The sequence below is a fragment of the Echinops telfairi genome, unplaced genomic scaffold (genome assembly GCF_000313985.2).
Source record: "Echinops telfairi isolate 266 unplaced genomic scaffold, ASM31398v2 ScPeMD7_25;HRSCAF=90, whole genome shotgun sequence".
In the NCBI taxonomy this organism is placed as follows: Eukaryota; Metazoa; Chordata; class Mammalia; order Afrosoricida; family Tenrecidae; genus Echinops; species Echinops telfairi.
The window spans coordinates 13,859,779-13,879,653 of NW_022103922.1; the positions used below are offsets into that span (position 1 = coordinate 13,859,779).

At 44.0% G+C, this 19,875-nt stretch overlaps 1 protein-coding gene across 8 annotated transcripts in view; it reads right to left on the reverse strand.

Moving 5' to 3' along the window:
- MPDZ (multiple PDZ domain crumbs cell polarity complex component) overlaps window positions 1-19,875 on the reverse strand; it is a 160,432-nt gene that overhangs the window by 32,707 nt on the left and 107,850 nt on the right. For 3 of the 8 annotated variants that reach the window (XM_045289190.1, XM_045289192.1, XM_045289189.1), the window contains 9 exons: window positions 18,091-18,268; window positions 15,247-15,357; window positions 9,963-10,061; window positions 9,172-9,243; window positions 6,858-7,020; window positions 4,425-4,621; window positions 2,958-3,049; window positions 2,695-2,785; window positions 475-558 (listed from right to left, as the gene is read on the reverse strand). In XM_045289190.1, the coding sequence (XP_045145125.1) occupies window positions 475-558; window positions 2,695-2,785; window positions 2,958-3,049; window positions 4,425-4,621; window positions 6,858-7,020; window positions 9,172-9,243; window positions 9,963-10,061; window positions 15,247-15,357; window positions 18,091-18,268 (1,087 nt within the window). The remainder of the gene's footprint in view (window positions 1-474; window positions 559-2,694; window positions 2,786-2,957; window positions 3,050-4,424; window positions 4,622-6,857; window positions 7,021-9,171; window positions 9,244-9,962; window positions 10,062-15,246; window positions 15,358-18,090; window positions 18,269-19,875) is intronic. The other 5 variants (XM_030885397.2, XM_045289191.1, XM_004706529.2 and 2 more) reach the window with 3 other exon arrangements.

Consider the following 19,875-nt stretch of genomic DNA (forward strand, 5'->3'; position numbering starts at 1 on the left):
ACGAAGTTCTGATCTCTTCAAAAGCAAATGTTTCCCCAATCCCTACTAGTGAGGATTTTTAGTTATCGGAGCTTTCAGTTTTATGAAAAGACAAAGACTGGAAGCTTCTATTTCTTTATTCCTTCATTCCCTCCAGTGTAGTTTCTTGGTAAGTGAATGAGAGGAGACCAGGCTTCATTTCACACCTTAGAGCTTCAGAGAGTAAAAGTTGGGTCCCAATGAAAGCACCCATTAGATCAGTGGTTTTCCAGCTTGGACCAGCATCAGAATGACCTGGAGGGCATGTGCAAGCTGGGTCCGGGGCTCACCCCAGCCATTTGCAACTCACTGCGCCAGGGAGATGTCAGCACTTCCTTTTCTGACACCTTTGGGAGGTGCTGATGCTCCAGATCTGGAGCCCAGGCTTTGCAGAATCAATGAATTGGAACACTGGTGTGAAGAACACCATGTTATTCCAATTCCAGGTGGATTTACCTTGGGAAGTTCCAGGTGGTGCACATTTTTAAATGAACCGAGGTCCACAGCTGGGTCGGTGGATGTAGTAACACTCGGGTCAGCCTGACACAGAGAAGGAATAGGCACAAATAACTGCCATGTATTGTTTTATTGGTTTAAATATAAGGGCCACTTCATCAACGCTTATTTTAAAGCATATAATTCCTTATTACTACAGCAGAACTCCGGTACTCGATCGCATCAGTACTCAACATAATTGGGCTTTGATTCAAAATGTCGAGAAAATTTTGTATTGGAGCTCGAAAAAAACAGCGCAATCCGACCCAATGCACGTGATTTTTGAAAGCAGAGGCACTTTGTGTTTCAGTCACTTGGCATTAGTTGGTGTTGTTAGTACGCGTTGTTAAAACCTTTTGCGGCTGTATTCCAAGCATTTTGCTATAATTTTCTTAGTTTTTGTGGCATTCTTTACTGTTTATAGATAAAAAACATGGGCCCTTAAGAAAGAGTTTTTTGAAAAGAACCATCATGATAAGGAACTGGTTAACTGTGTTCTCGATATTGCTGATGATAATTTAGTAAACCCTTTTAGAAAACAGTTAAGGAAACGCCAACAGCAGACCACATTAGACAGATTTTTTTTGTTTTGTTTTTAAGAGAAAGCAAGCCAGCTAGGTCCGAGTGAAAAAAGGCAAAGAAGGATGGAAAAAAGCTGCTGTAAAGCAGCTACCAGTTGATTTTCTGGAAGGGGATTCCCTGTGCAAACACTGACTCTCTCTCCATCCCTCCTCTCCACGTCCATGTCCACAGATCCAGAACCTCATCACTCTCAAGGTATGGGCCATACTGTAGTTGTTCAAAACTTTTTCAATGTTGTGTTCTTTATTTAAATTATATTATTCAACTCTGAACTTTTTGACTTTGAAATTTCTGTGTCATGTTTTGTATAGAAAGGCAAGGTTAGTGTAAAAACTTGGTGGATGAGAATGGATTAATCTATTTTCAGTTATTTCTTATGGGAAAAATTGATTTGCAACTCGACTGCTTCTCATCTCGACACTCCTTCTAGAACAGATTAGTGTCAAGGTCTGGGGTTCTACTGTATTTTAACAGTCAATATCACTTATGAGCATCCGACTCACTTCCGAAGACTTACTTGGTGTGATTCAGCAGAAACTGTTTTAGAAAAGAGAAGTGGCTCTCTTTCAGTGGCTCTCCAGGCTGCCTGCCTTTAATCTATAATGAATTCTAAGGAAATCCCAGCTACAGTTACAATGGAACCGACAGATACCTAGAGCACACGCAAAGAAGCCTCATTCATTCATCTTTCCCGTTTTCAGTAAAGTGAATTTAGATATATGAAAAGGTTTTACCTAAAACATGAAAATAGTCCATTTCTTAAGGGATCCATTTAGTATTACTAATACAACACCTGTACCCTTTACAACACAGTAATGGGGAATGGCCACCCAATTGGTTTCTACAACACGAGTCATTTATTTCACAGGTACCATTGTTCTGTGTCCTCCACGTCCACTCACAGCGACCCTGCCCCAGGGCAGAGCTGCCCCTAAGATTTCCCAGGCTGTCACCTGTCCGGGGTTGGAAGGCCAGGTCTTCTTCTCGTGGTGGTGTTAGCTTCCACCCACCCACCTTTCAGTTAGCAGCCAAGTGTTTACCAACCCCTGCACCACAGAACCAACCAACCAACTAAACAAACAAAACACCCCCACACAATCTTGTAGTCTTTTGGATTCCAACCCATAGAGACACCATGGAACAGAGTCGGACTGTCCACATGGAGTTTCCAATTGCCACGTCTTTCCCGCCAAAGGAGCAGCTAGCTGAGGCACTCAAATCCTGGATCTTTTGGTATGCAGCTGAGTGCTTTAACCACTGAGCAAACTGGCCTCCTTAATTTTATATATTGATGCCCCAGGTGTTTATAGGTTCAGTTAGGATTTGCTATGACTAGAATCGACTGGGTGACAGGAAGTTTGGTTTTCGATTATTCAACCCTCAGCATTCTCAATGCTAACATCGCTGGTAGCTTCCAGGTACATGCTACACTTCATCACATATGTCTCTTCTTAGCTATCAATTCCTCATGGGTGGAGGCTATGGCCTGTTCACCCGTGATAACCCTGGAAGCATTTAGAAATTGTTTACTGAACTAATAAGTGGCATGCCAATCAACTCTTCCCAGAGAAATGAACACAAACTATATATAAAATATACCTCCTTATTTTGAAGAGTCTCTGAGGTAGCAGGCAAAAGCTCTGCTGGATTTCCAGGACACACAGCCATTTGACTCACTGCATCTTTATTTCTAAAATAGAGAGCATCGATAATTCAGAATAATTCACACTAACCCCACTAACCCCCAAGACCTAAAACTGCTGTAATCGGGCAGCGAAACATGTTTTATCTTCATTTGAAACAACTTGGCATCAAAGTGATAACAAACATTGCTTTGCAAACCAACAAACGAAAATGCTCACCTAATAAATATTATTTTTACTTTGGAAGGGGCACATTTAATGATTGAGGAGGCATTTTGATGACTTCTTCCATATAAAATCTGACCATTGATCTATGGAGAGAGAGGTGGGGAAAAAAGGTTTATTTATTAAGTCTGGAAATTTAATTTCTTAATTTTTATCATTTTATCTAATAAAACCATTCCCTATTTCTTCCTCTAAAATAGATATATACTTCCCCTAACGCACAGGGTCCCAAACTTATTTGGTCTACCACCCTATTTTCAGAAACAAGCAGAAGAAAATAAAAAACAAAAACTCAGTGTACACTGGCAATTAACAACTTGTACTATAGCCTATACTCCAGGATAAAGAATAGGTATCTGCTTTTGTAGTTCCCTCCACCCCACTGGATTGGTCCAGTGTCCACCAGGGGGTGCTAACGCCTGCTTTGGGAAACACCTCTAGTCTGTATACCTTTTACACACGAGTCAGACTTCAGATGGTGCTGTGTACAGTCAGCACTGAAGTGATGCCCACATATTACGTCAATCAGGGACAAGAGGGACCAGCTGTTGGGGAGTAAGGGCTAGGCTTCCTGACAGGCAGTGTTGGGCTACCAGCATTCTTTGTACAAACCCAGGGCTCTGTCTATGTACTCATGGCTTCCTGGGAGGTCCTGTTGTGTCATGTGTCCTAAGCGATCTCAAAACTCAAGCTCTGAGAATAGGCTCCCGGAGAAGGGATACTGGTAGATTCCAGACTGGGGCAGCAGAAGGTGCCCAAGCAGCAGAATACCTGGTAGAAACTACCAGCTCAGATCTCTAGTCTGAGTCACCGCTGACTGGGCATCCCCGCCAAACACACCAGGCATGGGGCAGACTAGGGATGCAGGAGGGACGACGGATGGATCCTGGACTAGAGGAGCTATGACCGACAAAACATGCAAATACAATTCTAAATATTTGAAAGTTATGGCCCACACAATTATGTTGTTTATTGGGTTCAGTTACTGCTTTCATTAGTTAGCCTCAACCTGGACCCTCCCCACCCAATCCCCATCACAGCTGCCATCAGGGATTTGACGTCCCGGAAGCCCACGGAGCCGGCCTCATTACTGGGGAGTGACTCGTCGCTTGGCCTTTCAACACTTCTAATAAAAGTGTAGGGCACACACACAAAAATGTTTTTAAAGTGTGAGCTTTATTACTGTCTTGGGGCAAACATTGTTGCTGGAGCTACATAGTCATGACCTTTAAATGGCAGTTAATGGGAACACAGGCTCTACTGAGTAGAGATTTGGTGTAAAGCCAGTTTTGCTCCAGTGCGTGTGTTTTATTAGGCAAATGACAGTTTTCTCAGTCTCAGTGGGTCTGCCACAATGTGAGGCCATGGCGAGGTGAGTTTGCTGGAAACTGATGACTCCCTTGCACCATTCCTTCCCTGGTTTCAGAGAGAACAGGTTCAGAGTTTTCCACGGACTCTTACCTCCAGGAGCTCATCTGCAATCTGTAATCTGCCATCTTTTCCAGCTGCTCCATTGGGATCGATCCCTACGATGAAGACACTCATCCTGGATCGGTCTTTGTTTCCAGCAAGGCTTAGACCCAAGCCACTCCGACCTTTCTCCAATTCAATCATATGCAGCTCCCCCAAGAGGGTTCCATAGCGTTCCCTGATGTTTTCTGCAGAAGACAGATGCACAAGCATGACCGGAATCAAGAGCAAAGCAAGGCAAATGCTAAGTAATGGACGGCTACACAGCTTTATCTTCAAGGGCATTATTTGACCCAAAAGGCAGTCCTTGGACATTAAGAATGGCCAAATCAATTGGTCATCTGGGCATCAGGATTGGCTTCTAAAAATACCCAAACTTGGAAGAATTCTTTGCATCAAGGTGCAGAAAGTACGGGGAGGCTTTAAAGGGTTTGTGGGAAAAGTTGCACTACCTTTTAATTCTATTTTCCATGAATGGTTTGTAGCCCCTTGGTATAATCTGATTAATCCCTTTGAAGTAATCAAGCCCAAGAGAAGTGATTCACATTTACCAAACTTTTAAGAGAATGTGATTGAAGAACAACAACAACAACAAATTACACTATTATTTGTAAAGGACAATGGAAGTGTTAAGTCATTCAGAATATCTGTGTTTACTAGGCGGTAGGAGCCTTTCTCCCACAGGAACATCTACCCTGGAAGCCGTACCGCTTTGGACAACTGGGTCGGTACATGCTTCCACAATAAAGGGGCATGTGTTCTGACTGCACACGCCAGGGCAAACGATGCACTCCTCTCCACTTTGGGGCCACGAGCCTTTCCTCGCGGTCACTGCACACAGGTTTAAGAAGCAGAGTCCCTGCTCCAGTCTTTAATCCAAGAGGCCTGTGTGTACACTAACACATACGCTGGGACAACAGTAGCACGGTGGATGTTCTAGGCCTAGCCCTTTATGAGTCAGCAGTTCTTGCCTCTCAGAATGATGGAACTTGGGCTACGCCTCACCAAGATTCCCCACTGTGAGAGGTTCATGTCATACGGAGAGGCTGCCTTTAGCTCCTCCCTCGCAGTGCCCCAGATGAACAACAGGAAGCACTGTCTCTGCTAGTCATCAGAGTGTGCCATCTTGGATACCCAGCTCAGCTGAACCCAGTGAACAAACGAATGGTGACAAACCAAACTAAGCAAGCAACCAACCAGCCAATCAACAAAGAGCAACCAACTCACTACCATCAAGTTGGTTCAGACTCACAGCGACCCCGCAGGACAGAGTGGAACTGCCCCTGCACACCTCCAGGCTTTCACTTTTTGTGGGAGCAGAAAGCCAGGCCTCCCTCTCTTGGAGCAATTGGTGGGCTTGAACTGCTGACCTTGCAGTTTATAGCTCAAAGCACAATCCACTCTGCTCCTAGAACTTCTTTCAGAACTTTGACAGATTCATAATAAATTGCTTTAAGCTATTTAGTTTTAAGTGATTTTTTTTACATGACAATAGATTACCAAAACATTCTGGTTCATGTTTACTTCAGAGCATTCTGGCCACCTTGACTAAATCAGCAAAATCAAATTTCATTGACAATGAACTGAGGAAACGGTGAGCCTGATAAATCACCGGTGAGAAAACAATGCTATATGGTTAATGTCATACATTTCATATTGGCTCTTAACATCATGAACTGCCATTTTCTAGATTCTAGCAGCATAATGTAAATACTTTATACTTCCTAAAATCATGTCCTGTAGCATTCCTAGAGGATCTGATCAGGCTATAAATACAACTTTTAAAAAACACGGGCATTTTTCTAAATATTGGCTACATTTTGAGTATTTCCCTGAGAGATGACAGAAACTCTGAAGATCATAGTAAGAGCTGCCTTGGGATCATTTCCATGCACAGGTGTTATGTTTTGTCCTCAATCATTCTCTAACATAGTGTTAGTAACAGGGGTGAATTCTAAGAAGCTAAAACTTGGAAGTGATCAGCAACTTGTCACTGCCCAAAGTTGTGATTTCTACAATGATACCACAATCTTGTCTTCATTCAGAAAACAGTAAACACTCAAGGCAATATCAACACCCACCATACTGCAAAGAGAGAAGTCTTGGGTTCAAAAGCATGGTCATGGCTTCTTCAAGACCGCATGATGGTGGGTCCAGGGCTAGTGCCTCTTTAATTCTCAACAAACGACTGAGCCAACTGTCACAGGAATACCCAGTCACAGGAGAGGAAGAACATGACCTCACTCCTCAGGAATGTGTGCTGTACTACAGCAAAGCCAAGTTTTGTTTGCTTGCCCTTCCACCCAGAAATCGTGTCTGTGTAAGACAGGCTGAAGGACACTCGTTTGTCCAGGACGTGAGCCTGGAGAAACCTGGGGCTATTTGAATACCTCTTCTAATGACATGCAGCCAAAGACAACTTACTCCAGCTGTACCCAAACTCATCCTCTTTGTCCTCATCGTCGGAGACTCTGCTTGAGGATGACGGTGCACAATCACTGCCCATCTCTGCCAAGGCTGAAGGAGGGGGCAGAGGCTCGGTGCCCAATGGGGCCTTTTCTGATGGCCTCTCAGACGGCCCGGATACCTGTGGGAACCAGAAGAATGCATGGGTATGTGTGCTCCGAGGAAGAAAACGTAAGGGGGGCAGGCGCAGGGGGAGAGTAGAACACCACAGACCAAAAACAAAAGCCTGTTTTAAAATCACTGACCATAAACAAAGAGTAGAAAGCTCATACACATATGTAATATTAGACAGGATTCAGCTATAGTTTCAACAAAGTAAACCAAATTGTATGCTCAGAGCACAACTCAGTTCACTGTCATTTGCTATTGTCAGCCCATAAATTATTCAATTTGAAGGTTTTAGTGGGTTCAAGAGGAGAAAAAATCTCACAAACGTCCCCTCTGGGAAAATAAATAATTCTCCACACCAAAGTTCTCAGAAACGTTCAGGGGTCTGGGCACGACAACGGAGTCTAGAAAGATCTTCCAGGAAAGTAAAACAAAACCCCAAACTGCCAAGAAGCTATCTTTACAAGTGCTTTACCTGAATCCTCTCTCCAAATGACTCTTTGGCCCCATTGCTTGAGCACCACGCGCCAAGCTTATCTACGGGCACCGAGCACTCGGACTCAGCTAGAGTGACATGGCGTCATGGGTACCACCACGCCCTTGTCCAGAGAGCTCGCCCAAGATACAAGATCCAGGAAAATATTTCATATAAATTGGAAGCATGGCAGATATGCCATTGCTTATGGCTACAGATTCTACTAAAGAACTTATCATCAACCAATTCTTATGTCACAGATTAGCAAAAGAATATTAGAAAGTTTACTTGTTTTGCAAGTAAGTAGCGCAAGGACATGTTATTACAAATTATATAGGGGTACTAAACTTTTTTTCTCCTATTTTATTCCAAGGCACTTTCTAAGATACCACATTGTCTCCTCCAATTTCCTTAGTAAGTTAAAGCTCAACTCAAGGATTAGGGCTACCATGCCTAGAGTCTACTTTTTCTTCTTTTCACCCCAGCCTTCTTTCTTTCTTCTGCTTCTTTTTTTTTTTTTTTGTAGCACAAAAATCCCTCCACTATAACTTGTTTTATTTTATTTGTATCTATCTGGAAAAATATTACAGTTCAAAAAGTAATTTCTTTCTCACAGGCGACCTGACTGGCATGCATGTCAATACTTCGAGAATTATTCACTGGTGCCAAGTGTCAGCACATCACAAAAATAAACTGAGCACCCAAACTAAATGGCCCTGGAAGTGAATGTGTTCGGGTGATTGAGAAGGCACTTCAGGATTCCCAACTGCCTCAGTCACCTCAAGAAAGAGCAATGGCCGAGCACAGAAGGACATGCTGACAGAATGTGGGCCACAGACTTCCAGGTTACGGACTCTGTGGGAGGAAAGGTTCCATTTATATACGATCGTCCAGCCAGACAAAGACCCTAGTCAATGTGTCAGACCACGGGTCTCTCACATGAACAATATGCTACCAAGACAAGTGAACAGAGTCACCCCCGCCACCCCCACCCTCATCCGATCCAATTTTGGTTCATTCATTATTTAAGAGTGTTTGTGTGTAGGGGGGATTTTGATCCCCCCCCCTCCCCGGTTTAAAAAAAAAAGACTTTTGTAATAACAAAAAAATTAATTTTCCATCACAAGTGAGAAGGAAGCTCATTTCATTTTTGAAAATGGAACGAAAGTGAATTTAAACTCCCCATTGTCTTAACAAACCCGGGGAGGTCCATTTTATGAAGGTCCTTGTTACTGCATCATTTTTCTCAACTGTCATTTTTTTCTTTACACAATGACGATGACGACAAAACCAGCAGACAGACAAAACCTGCTTTTGCAAAAATGTAACCAGGGACTTAGATGACACCACATTTTCATACTCTGTGAGGTGCCATGTATACCGAGGTCACATCACTGAGGACGCTGAGGAAGTAAAACGAGCTCATGCATTTGCTCATGGGGTAGTTGCACGCGTGCGCTGTGTGTGTCTGTGTGTGTGTGTGTGTGTGTGTGTGTGTGTGTGCTCTAGTTTACTGCCCATGCCCCCTCATGTGCGTGTCTACCACAGATTGTTTATCCCTCACGGACCACAATGCAAAGTGCACTTTGAAGCCACATCATGCCTTGTATGCACACACCAAGTTCAAGGCCACACACAGCACACCTTAGCACAGCCACGTATTGATGAGAGATTCACATGGAGACAAACCTTAAATGGTGTGGGGGCAAAGGGGTTACTTGGGGAACAACGGAAGGCAACTGTACTTGAGTTCTGAAATTCCTACAGCAACAGAAAACATATTCTTCAGAGGCAGCACCTGTGGTAATCAAACGTCAATAACAAACCGCCCCACTGAGCATTTCCAAAATGCCCCCTTAAAGAGACTGTGGACAGCTTTCTTTCTTTTCAGGATCAGATTAGGGTTTTAGCTGTTCTGGAGGATTTATTTTTAATTTTGTTTGTACAAATTCATCAGACTATAAGCATCTCTAAGGACAGATATATAAGACTTGAAAGTGTTCAGTTTCTGGGAGCGAGCATTAAAACAGACACATGGAATGAATGCCCATAGACACAATTGCAATATTTGTTGAGTAAAACAAACTCCCAGATTAGTTTTTTTGGGGCCACTATAAAGAATTTTGACAGTGTTTTACATGAATACAAGGGTTTGAAGAAATTACAGGCAAAAAGTAGTTCATACACCTGGCAATTATCAGAGATTTAAGTATCAGAACATTCCAAGGTCTACAGAAAAGGCATTGGACTTGAAATTCTCCTTTACCCTTCTGAAGGGCTATCTGATCTCAGCTATCACATGAACAGACTCTGGCAAGGCGGTTTGTTTCAGAAAGGATAATGCCTACACACTCCAAACAGCCAGACCCCTCCTCCCCCAGCCCAAATTTAGTACACAGGGGACTGGGACAAAGGTGCGGGGTGGGCATGACAAAGAACAAAACGTGTGCAAAAGGCCGTCACCACAGGCATCCTCCGACCTGGTCAGCGTTGAACTGCAGAGAGTCAGCAAATGGGTTAGTGCGGCTGAAGATGGACTGAGGGGCACGCTTGTGCTGCAGGGAAGGCAAAGGGGATTTCTAAAAGGAAACATAAGAGGAGCTGAGTGCAAAAAAGAAAAGCATTCAGAACACTTTCGTTTTAAGAACAAAACACTCCCCGACTTCAGTTAGCTGTGCAGAAACAGAGCCTGAAGGAGCCAGTAAGTAATGGCAACACCCCTTTGCAACTGCCTGGGATGAGAGGTCTGCCTCTCACTGCACCGAGTATCCATCAGTCCACAGGCCACACAAGGAAAGTTTCGCTTCATGAGACATGTGCACGATCCAGACATGTCCACGTGTAATCCACCCACTTTGTAGATTCATTGACACTCCTGCAGGCCACTCCATGTGTGTCGAAATTTCTACCCGAAGAGCTTTATCATGTGCATTGGGGGAAACTGCAGACATTTGAAATCCATGTGAGCTCCAATCAACTATTTATGTTACTTCTCTCTCTAAAACAAGCCCTACTGGCAGGCATCAGGTGCAGGAGAGGTTGTCATGGGACACCATCCTGTGTGGTCTGGGCTGGCTACCCTCTGCAATAAAGCTTTTGCCAATGCTAAGGTCCAATCGTCCTCTCCCTCAGAAGACCTAGAAATCAGTTTCCAACAAATCGATCATTGGAAACCTGGCACTCATGGGTCACTGTGAGTCAGGGTGCCTCACCAGCACTTGTACAAAGATTGCAGTCTGATGCAGAACTCCCATTTGGAAGGCAATCACCCTGCCAATCGGCTCTTCCCTCATCGTTTGTTCTACAGCAGGAAGAGCAAGAAACGGGCACCACGGCTTTTCTGCGCCTCCAAGCTTTCGCTGGGCTTGGCAGACACAAGCGCCAACTCCTGCTCTACCAAAGGCGAGGCCATGCAGCTGAGGAACCTGACCGTTTGTGAAGGTGGAAGAAAGGGCAGGGCAGAGAGGAGAACCAGCTCCCAGGTCACAAAACTCAGTGCATGCAGGGTGGAGATGCTTTCTAATCCTCATCGTGGAATTTTCAGTTCCCTAGCATCCTCTGGAATTCCGGAGAACAATATAAAACAAAACCATAATGGAATATGTAACCATTTGGAGAGCTCTAGATTTTTCATTTGTTTAAAGCTCTTATAGGATTAGAATTTGGCCCTGATAGTGGAGTATAAAAGAACAGGATGAGTGGAGCAGGTGAAGTAGTAGATTGTTCTGTTATTAGGCAAAGATTTATAGGAACATTATATTTCTTATTTTATAAAAATCAATGATGAATCAGTTTATAGTCCCAAAGGCTGAAAAAGCAGACATGTTATTAATTTAGAAAAAAAGCACAGGGAAGACAAAAGCATTTTGGGGCCCATATTCATGGGGCCTGCTTTCAGTTTGGTAACGTGGTCAGACCACATTTCGTGATGCCCTCCGACTCTGTCCTATAGGGTTGCTGTAAATCAGAGTAGACTTGATGACAGTGGGGTTGGCTTTTGTGGTTATGAGTCATACAAGGAGGCTGATCGGGGCTGGTTCTAGGTTTGGGCCTGGCACAACAATGCTAAGGTCCAATCGTCCTCTCCCTCAGAAGACCTGGAAATCAGTTTCCGACAAATAGATCATTGGAAAGCCGGCACTCATGGGTCACTGTGAGTCAGGGCGCCTCACCAGCACTTGTACAAAGATTGCAGTCTGATGCAGAACTCCCATTTGGAAGGCAATCATTCTGCGAAGTACAGATTCTTGGACACCTTAAGAGTGAAACATGTTTACTGGCTTTTCAGCCCAGGCATAAGGGATTTCTAGACCATTTACCCTACATCCACATATAAAACATTTACCATAAGATGTAACCCCTTAGATTAACGGAGACATGATTATCACCATAATACGAATATCACCCAAGACAAAGGATGTCTCATTTTAAATGCAGAATTAGCTCTGATTTTCCTTAGCAAAATGAATTGAATTTGACTAAAAGTGTCCTTCTGAATTAGATTTATCTTGGAAATAATTGCTGTAAAATCAGTCTCATTCTACCTCTAATAGTAAGATAAGGACACATTCCAGGTGTCTGAGCCACTATCATCCCAGCTCATTACATGATCCTGACTGGATTGAAGGAAATCTTTAGACGTTAAGTTTTTAAAGTGATATTTAGAATCACCATTCAGTAGTTTACAATATTGTTTCAAATAATACAGAAGTTGGAAAATTTTAAAGATAAATAAAGGCAACACCCCCCTTCCCCCACCCCCCACACAAACATTAGCTTAACTTAACTTAAACAGGCATTTACCAGCATTATCCTGCTATGTCCATGTTTAACACAACAAAGGGGGTGGATGTAAATTGATTGGTAGTTATTTAAACAAAGTGGATAGCATGTGTATAAAGAATGCAGCATGATGCAGTTCTCCCATTTGGGAGATTTTCTCATCTGAATGGATAATTATTACCTAACAATCAACAACTGAATGATTAAGAATTGCAGATGTGAAGATAACTGCTTACAGTAGAATTGCTGCATCCCTTCCTGAGAGTGAACCCAGGCCAGAGATACACCTGTCTTAGCACCAAAAGGTTGTAGCAATGGGCTAAATCCTGCCATTTGGTTGGTCTACCAGGGCACAGCAGGGTCGAACGTGACCTCTATGCATGTTCACCCGTGGAGTTGTATGCTATGTTCCTTCCAACCCTTGAGCAGGGATACCTTGAACTTCTCGTTTTAAACACTTTAAAATCAGAAGTCCTTCAAGACTAAAATGAGACAAACAAGTTTGTATGGTGACTTTAACCTCCTTCATCTATGTTGACATCAGGGCTTTGAACTAGTTCCTTCCAGTTCAATCTCCTCCTGGAAATTTGCATTTCCACCCCAGATAGACTGAATCAGAATCTAGGATGTCATTAAGACCCACAAGTGATTTTTTACATACACACAAGCATGCTCCCAGCTGTATACAAAAGATTCACCTGGGGAACCTATTATAACAATAGATTTGGATTCGGTGTAGTTGGGGTAGTAATGCAAATTTTCAGCAAGGGGTCAAAATGGGATGATTTGATTGGCATTTCTCTCTTAAAAATACCAACTCAAATGCTAGTCAATAGATAATCCAGAGAGGACTAAGTATCACGGATACTGGCCACTAAAATCCAGGGCAGAGACGTCATGAGCCTCAGAACACCTCAGAAACCCTTGAACTGACATTCGAATCCTGAGTGACTGCGAATCTTTAGGAAAAAGAACCCCAACCCTCAAACACACTGCCATCCAGTTGACGCCAACTCCTCGCAACTGGAACAGGACAGGGTAGAAGTGGCCCTGCAGGTTCCCAGACGGTAACTCTCACAGTGGTGGAAAGAAAGCCTGGTCTTTGTCCCAGGGAGGGGAGTGGGCCGTGGTTAACAGTCCTAAGGGTGGTGCATGACCCAGGAAACTAAGACTGCTTTCTAGACAGTCCCCAGGGGACAAACGCCTGCCTTAGATCCACCGTGTCGTTGTGACTCGGCCTCACCAAGCCGATGAACAGGTGAGGTGTGCATCATGGCTCCTAACAAGCAGTGGGGGCACTTTGTGAGGAGTGTCAAACGCGATGACTGCGACGACAGCGTTTCTACGTGAAAGATGCGCCAGTGCCGCTGGAAGGGCTCCTTTGGGGATTTTTTTGGAACGCAGGTCCCCAGCTCTCTGAACGTCAATCGGTCCAGGGGGGATGTCTTCCGTATGCCAAGCCGGTGCGAAGTGAAGAGGAAGGCATTCTGAATCTACCTGGGGAAAACCTCGAGTGTTCCTAGACCTCCCAAATGACCCCCAATCACACTAGATCCCACCTGGACCCAACCACGCACACACGAACTCCACTAACAGACACAGTTCAAGGCGCGGCTGGCTTGACACTGGGCATAGGTCCCTGGACCGGAGCTTGGTGATGCCACCCTTGTTAGTGGGGTGCACCGCTCACCCTTTAAGGAATCACTGCAAAACAAGTACGAAACCCAGCTTTTTGGGGCTTGTTTCCTCCACTAACACAGACAATCCTCTTCAGCATGGCTGTAGTCACCAGAACCAGGCGGTCCCACGGGGCTTCTGTAATGGTGAGTGGTACAGCGTGAGCTGTATGGGATGTGGCTGTGGCCTGTAGATGGGGGCAAACATTTGACGGACTGGCATTCTCTAGGAACCACATGTAACTGTTCCTATTGATGGACAAATTCGACTGAAAGACAGGCTTAGGGATGTAGCCTGTCTGTACTCTGGGGACCGCCCCTAAAAGGAAAGAGAACTGTCGGTGGTGCAGTGGGTAGGAGGTTGGCTGCTGACCGAAAGGTAGGCAGTTTGAACCCAAGCAAAAAAGGGCGAGGCCTCTGTAAAGATTTACAGCCTTGGCAGTCCTGTGCGGTGCTTCACGTCTGTCCTAGCGTGCTGCCTTGAGTCAGAATTGACTTGATCGGACTGGGATTCTGAGTTTTATATATTAAAATAAACTGTGTTTTGTTTTTGTTTGTTTTTAATCACTGGGGCCTAAGGACAGAAAAGAATCATTTTAAACACTTGGCTAATTTTCATCTTTAGCGTTGGTAAGGCAAAGCACACAGTAGCTCACTCAGTATCCTTCCTCTCATTAAATGCTTTTCTACTTTCTAAGGTACTTCTAGGACCATTTGCCTGTGATGGCTGATGGGAAAATAGGTTTGTAGGTTTCTGCCCACCCAGGGTGGCCACTGCCAAACGGTTCTTCAGTGGTCGTAGCTGAAAAACAGCACGTAGAAAATCACTGGCACACACACTTCGGAGGGACCCGCTAGGTGCGGTTCTAATGTTCAGAAAGAGCCACACCGCGTGGAAGATGAGTCACAAGTGTTTGCAGAAGCAGGAAGTTCTGTCGGGAGAATACATTTTTAAATAGAAAGTCATTTCTCTGGTTTCCATGGGTTTCCCCCTGGGGGCCATTAATTATCAACAGGATCACACCACATTTCCTTGAACAACACATGTCTTTTGTGACAGTAAGGAGTACTAATAGTCACCCATTTGGATCCCTATGGCCACCAACAAACCCTAAGTCTTTATTAAACCTAGTGGAAGAGATTTCCAGGATATCTCAGTTTGACTAAACAACAACACAAAAGGCAAATCAATTTTTGATTTCCAGGATCAACATCTTTAGTCATGCAGAACACTTGGCCCTGGATGCATTAGCTTCCAAGGTGACCACTGGTTGGATATGCCTACCTTGCCCTCTGTGTTGCTTACCCTTGGTCTGTTAATAGTGCTCTGTACCATAAAGACTACAGGGTTGCCTGCTTTCCGAATGGCTTCCACAGCTTGCTCATGGCTTGCATCTCTGAGATCCATTCCATCCACCTGCAATGGAAGGCCTCAGCTTAACATGACAAGAAGCTACAGAACAAACAGAACAACGTGTGGGCCTGGACGTCTGAGGATTCCTGTGGGTCTCCTGGAACATCCGTTTCAGAATCAAAAATAGTTGGGACCAACTCTCCAGGCTCCCTAACTTTTCATCTCTGGAGCTGATGTAGGCTCCCTTGTTTGGGTGCCATGTGCTGTCTGGAATTGTCAGCTGGACTAATATCCATCGAAAGGCAGGCTCTGGTTCTGCTTTCCTTACACTGCGGTGATGATCCTTCAAATGAACCAACTGGCATCACGACAGGGAGGGGACTGGCTAACAGCACTACCCTCAACAGGAGAATCACGGCACGAGTGTTCTTCCAATTCAGTGTAGGGTGGTTTGGGTATATGGGAGTGTGTGTGGGGGTGGGTGCGGTGGTATTTGTGTCTCTCTTCTCATATCCAGACAAATCACGTTAAAGTAAGGCTAGTTTTGCAAGAGAACTTTTGCGGTCCACAGGACAGGAGCCGAAGGGGAGAAACTGTGCATATTTGTTAGTCACTCTGAGATAAACAGATTGTGAAGTTTATTTTACAACTGTTTATGGACCCTGGCTTGCTTTTTTTTGTGCACCACGTGAGTAAGAAGGAAAACAGTTTGAAAGGCCAAATGCTAATCCTGTGAGGAAATCATAGGAAGCTATTGTCTTTCTATTAGTTGCGATCACAATTTGAGGGGGCTTCAAAAAAGTTCGTGGAAATGTGGAATTAAAAGAAGGATAGAAACAACAAAACCACAAAGTCAGACTCAATTCTGGAAAAGAAAATGATGAGATCTTCACATAGAAAAGTTACATGTATTTAGTTTTAAGTCTCTTTCAGGTTAATCCTTGTTGTTTTATTGGGTCTTTTTTATTTATTAGCTAATCCCCTGCAACAGAATAGTACTCCAAAAATCACTGCAAATATTATTTTACAACATGAAAGAATCATTCATTGTCTATTAGAAAGGACTCCTGATGGCATAGTGGGTTACATGTTGGGCTGCTAACCACAAAGTTAGTAGTTCAAGACTACCTGCCATTCCTCAGGAGAAAGATGAGGCTTTTCACCCCTGTGAAAAGTCTTAGAAGCCCATCAGGGCAGTTCTACCTGTACCATAGAGTCACCAGGTGTCGAAATCAACTCAATGACAGTGAGTTTGCTCAGTTTTGTTTGTCAATGTGAAAGAGATGCTTTAGCTCAAGTAGTACAAGGAAACAGAACTCCGTTAATACAATTAAACTATATTTTGGTGGCCACTATGACTCATCTTTTCTAGTTCTAATCTTTCTAATAATTATAAATATTTCTTACTCTTACTATTTTCGTCAAAAGTATTTAATAGTGAAGTGTGTGTGTGTGTGTGTGTGTGTGTGTGTGTGCGTGTGTGCAATAAAAGGCCTTGGAATAACTGAAAGTTGGAAATAATGGTTCTCCAAACAGGGTTAAAGTTGTCACCTAATGGAAGGCAAGGATGCAGGGGGAGAAGCAGCCATCATTTCGCCTGAGAAACAGTCACAAGGAAAAAAAACAGAAGAGAAGAAAAACAAAAATAGACAGGGCCCCCATGTCTCGCAAGTCTCAGTCTTCCTCCCATTTCAATTCTCAGAAGCAATAATCAAACGATGAAGAATAACTAAGTGAACCCCCACATGCTCATTTTAACTCATGTGACCGTCTTCTACACAGCGAAGGTACTTGAATGTGCACGTCTTACGGGGGCTGTGGGAAGGAGAGGCAATCACTGGTATCCAGTAACTCTTCACAGTCATTAAAGTAATAACGGAATGGACTTCCATTTGGAACAGGTTTCCTGCAGTCTCTAACTCTAGACATTTGAAGAACTCAGCGGCTGTCAGCGTATCCTGACCGTCTCTCTGAAGTGACTTGGCCACTTGTCCAGCCTCCCTCACTTGGCATGCCAGCACTGTGCCTTGTTTTTTACAGGGTGCCCACAGCCTGGTGCAGCGCCTGAAATACAACAGTTGCTCTGGGGATATTTGCTGAGTAGTTTATTAAGTGACTTATGAGAGGAGAGATTATTTAAAATAATAAACTATCTTTGAATTAAGAGATAAGAGGGGCAAATGGCCTAAGTGCTTCTCTCTTATACAACGGAAAGACGCACGTGTACATACTTGAACATGCACACCCCCATCCATACGCAGACACCCTCAGTGGGAAGTGGGCACAGCATTCTGGAGATGATAGGGGTCTGCACATAGAAGATGTTACCATTTAGGACTCATTAAAAAAGCAAAAAGACAATCTCCCCCAACTCTGCTTAGGTACAGTGCAAGGAGAGGGACGTACTAGGTCCTGAAATAAAATCTCATGGGCAAACAGAATTATGATGCATCCCTTTGGAATATGTGTGGGTGTCTAATTTCAAAGATTGTTTTTTGCCCAAGAAATTTGCTTTGTTCTTTTCAAAAAGAACTTTTCTATTTTTATCTTGAAGCCCATGCTTTTTAAATCGGTTGCTTATGCTTCCAAATAGCAGTCTCCATATAAGATAGACATTCTAGTCCCACATGAAAAAGAAAAGAAAAAGAATATTATTGATGTAAAAAAAATAGAAGGAAATGCTTGAGCCAGTAACACGCTTTGAGGCTAATGTGGGGTGAAGGCGGCAATGATGCTTCCCTTGGCCGAGGGTGAAATGGGGGGTGACTATGGTACAGACCGCTCACTGGGGGGTACCTCGACCACTCTGTCTCCAGGCTTCAAGGTTCCATTCTTGCCAGCGGGACTATCCTCAAGAACATGCTTGATGAAAATGCCCCTCATCACTTCACCGTTGCTCAGACGACTCCCCATCCCACGTCCACCAACAATGCTGATGCCCAGCGATTTGCTTGGTTCTCTCCAAAGTTCAACCCTAGAAAACAAATACATTAAAGAATGCGATGTAATAAAACATCGTGGTCGGTGCTTATGGTTGTTAAGTCTTTGTGCCATTTGCTAAGGTCTGACTAATAAGAAAATAGAGCCAGTGTTTAAGTACTTTCCCAACAAAGAGTCTTGTAGGATCTAAGAAGTACTGATGTATTTCGGAAGCTGGCTTGTTACAGGTGAAATACAGGACACACACTCTGGGCTGGGGCACAGCTCTAGTAAAGGTGTCATTTCCAGGAGCGCTAATATTACAGACAGTGAGAAATCAAGAAATCCAGGTGCCAGTGAATAGATCATAGCTTCTGAGCTTAGCAACCAAATCAAGGGAAAGAACATTCCAGCACACAGTACAGCAGAAGCTGACTCTCCTAGAAGTCTCTCTTGCAAGGCAGACCTGGGAACGAACAGTCAGGGTGTGAAGAGCAAAGACTGACGGGTTCTATCTGATCCGATCCCACCACAATCTCTGTATTACATTTAACCACGGTAGGCAAAGTCCATAAGAAACCAAAATACAGACATGAGACTCCAATTCTTTTAAAAAAGTGGTGGTGGGGGAGTGAAAGGGAAAAAACTACTGTCTCTTCTGTCTTTTTAGTGCTTGGTGTAAATTGGAAGGAAATAGTTTGTATCAGCTCTTGAATAGTGAAAGCAACAGTAGTCAACATCTATTGAGAATCACTCTCTCCATAAAGTGCACCCTCACGGTCCGAGTCGATTCTGACTCCCAGTGACACCCTAGGACAGGTTCGAACTACCTCTGTGGGTTTCTGACACGGTAGGTCTTTACAGGAGGAGAAAGATTCTCGTTTCTCCTGAGAAATAACATAAACTTTCATTAAAGCCTAAAAGGAGATCTGGTGGTATTGAGTAAAGCTTTGGAGTTTCTAACCCCAAGGGAGGTAGTTCAAACCCACCAGCTTTTCCCTAAAAGAAAGATGAAGCTGTCAGCTCCGCGACAGACTAACAGACTTGCAAACACCGTTGGGCAGTTCTACTTGGTCCTCAAGGGTATACTAGGAGGAGGATTGGACTTGATATTGGGGCAGAAGACTTTTTAAGATTCTCACATCATCCAAATGAGGTGGGTGTTCAGATTTGGCTTATTTTACAAAGAAAGGAAGAGGTGCAGAGAGTTTGGGCAGTCCAGGGGTGATGGTGCCACAGGATCATGGAGTGGACAGTGACGCGTTTTCCAACACACTCCCTAGAAACGGTGAACTCCTCACAGCACTGGAGAAGGTAACCAATGGCACCGCTGTCCCTGAACAGAAGACAGTCAACAGTCCTGGGAGAGAAAAGGGACCTTTCTCAGGGTCTAAACATACATCTGTAAAGGGGGAGACTCAGCTAGGTAAACCATGGTAAACCCAGTGCTGACGGCAGAGCTCCCAGTTTCAGGTCTAATGAGCCTGCTGCTGATTCACGAGCAATTTATCCAGTCCACTTATCTCACGTTGCTCAGTTCTCAGAGGGAGAAACAGTCTCGTCAAAGAGTAGTTGTGAGGATTAAATTAATGAACGTAAGGCAAAGCAGAAGAGTGACAACAAAGAGAAAGATCGCTGACGAAATGGGTCAACACAATGGCT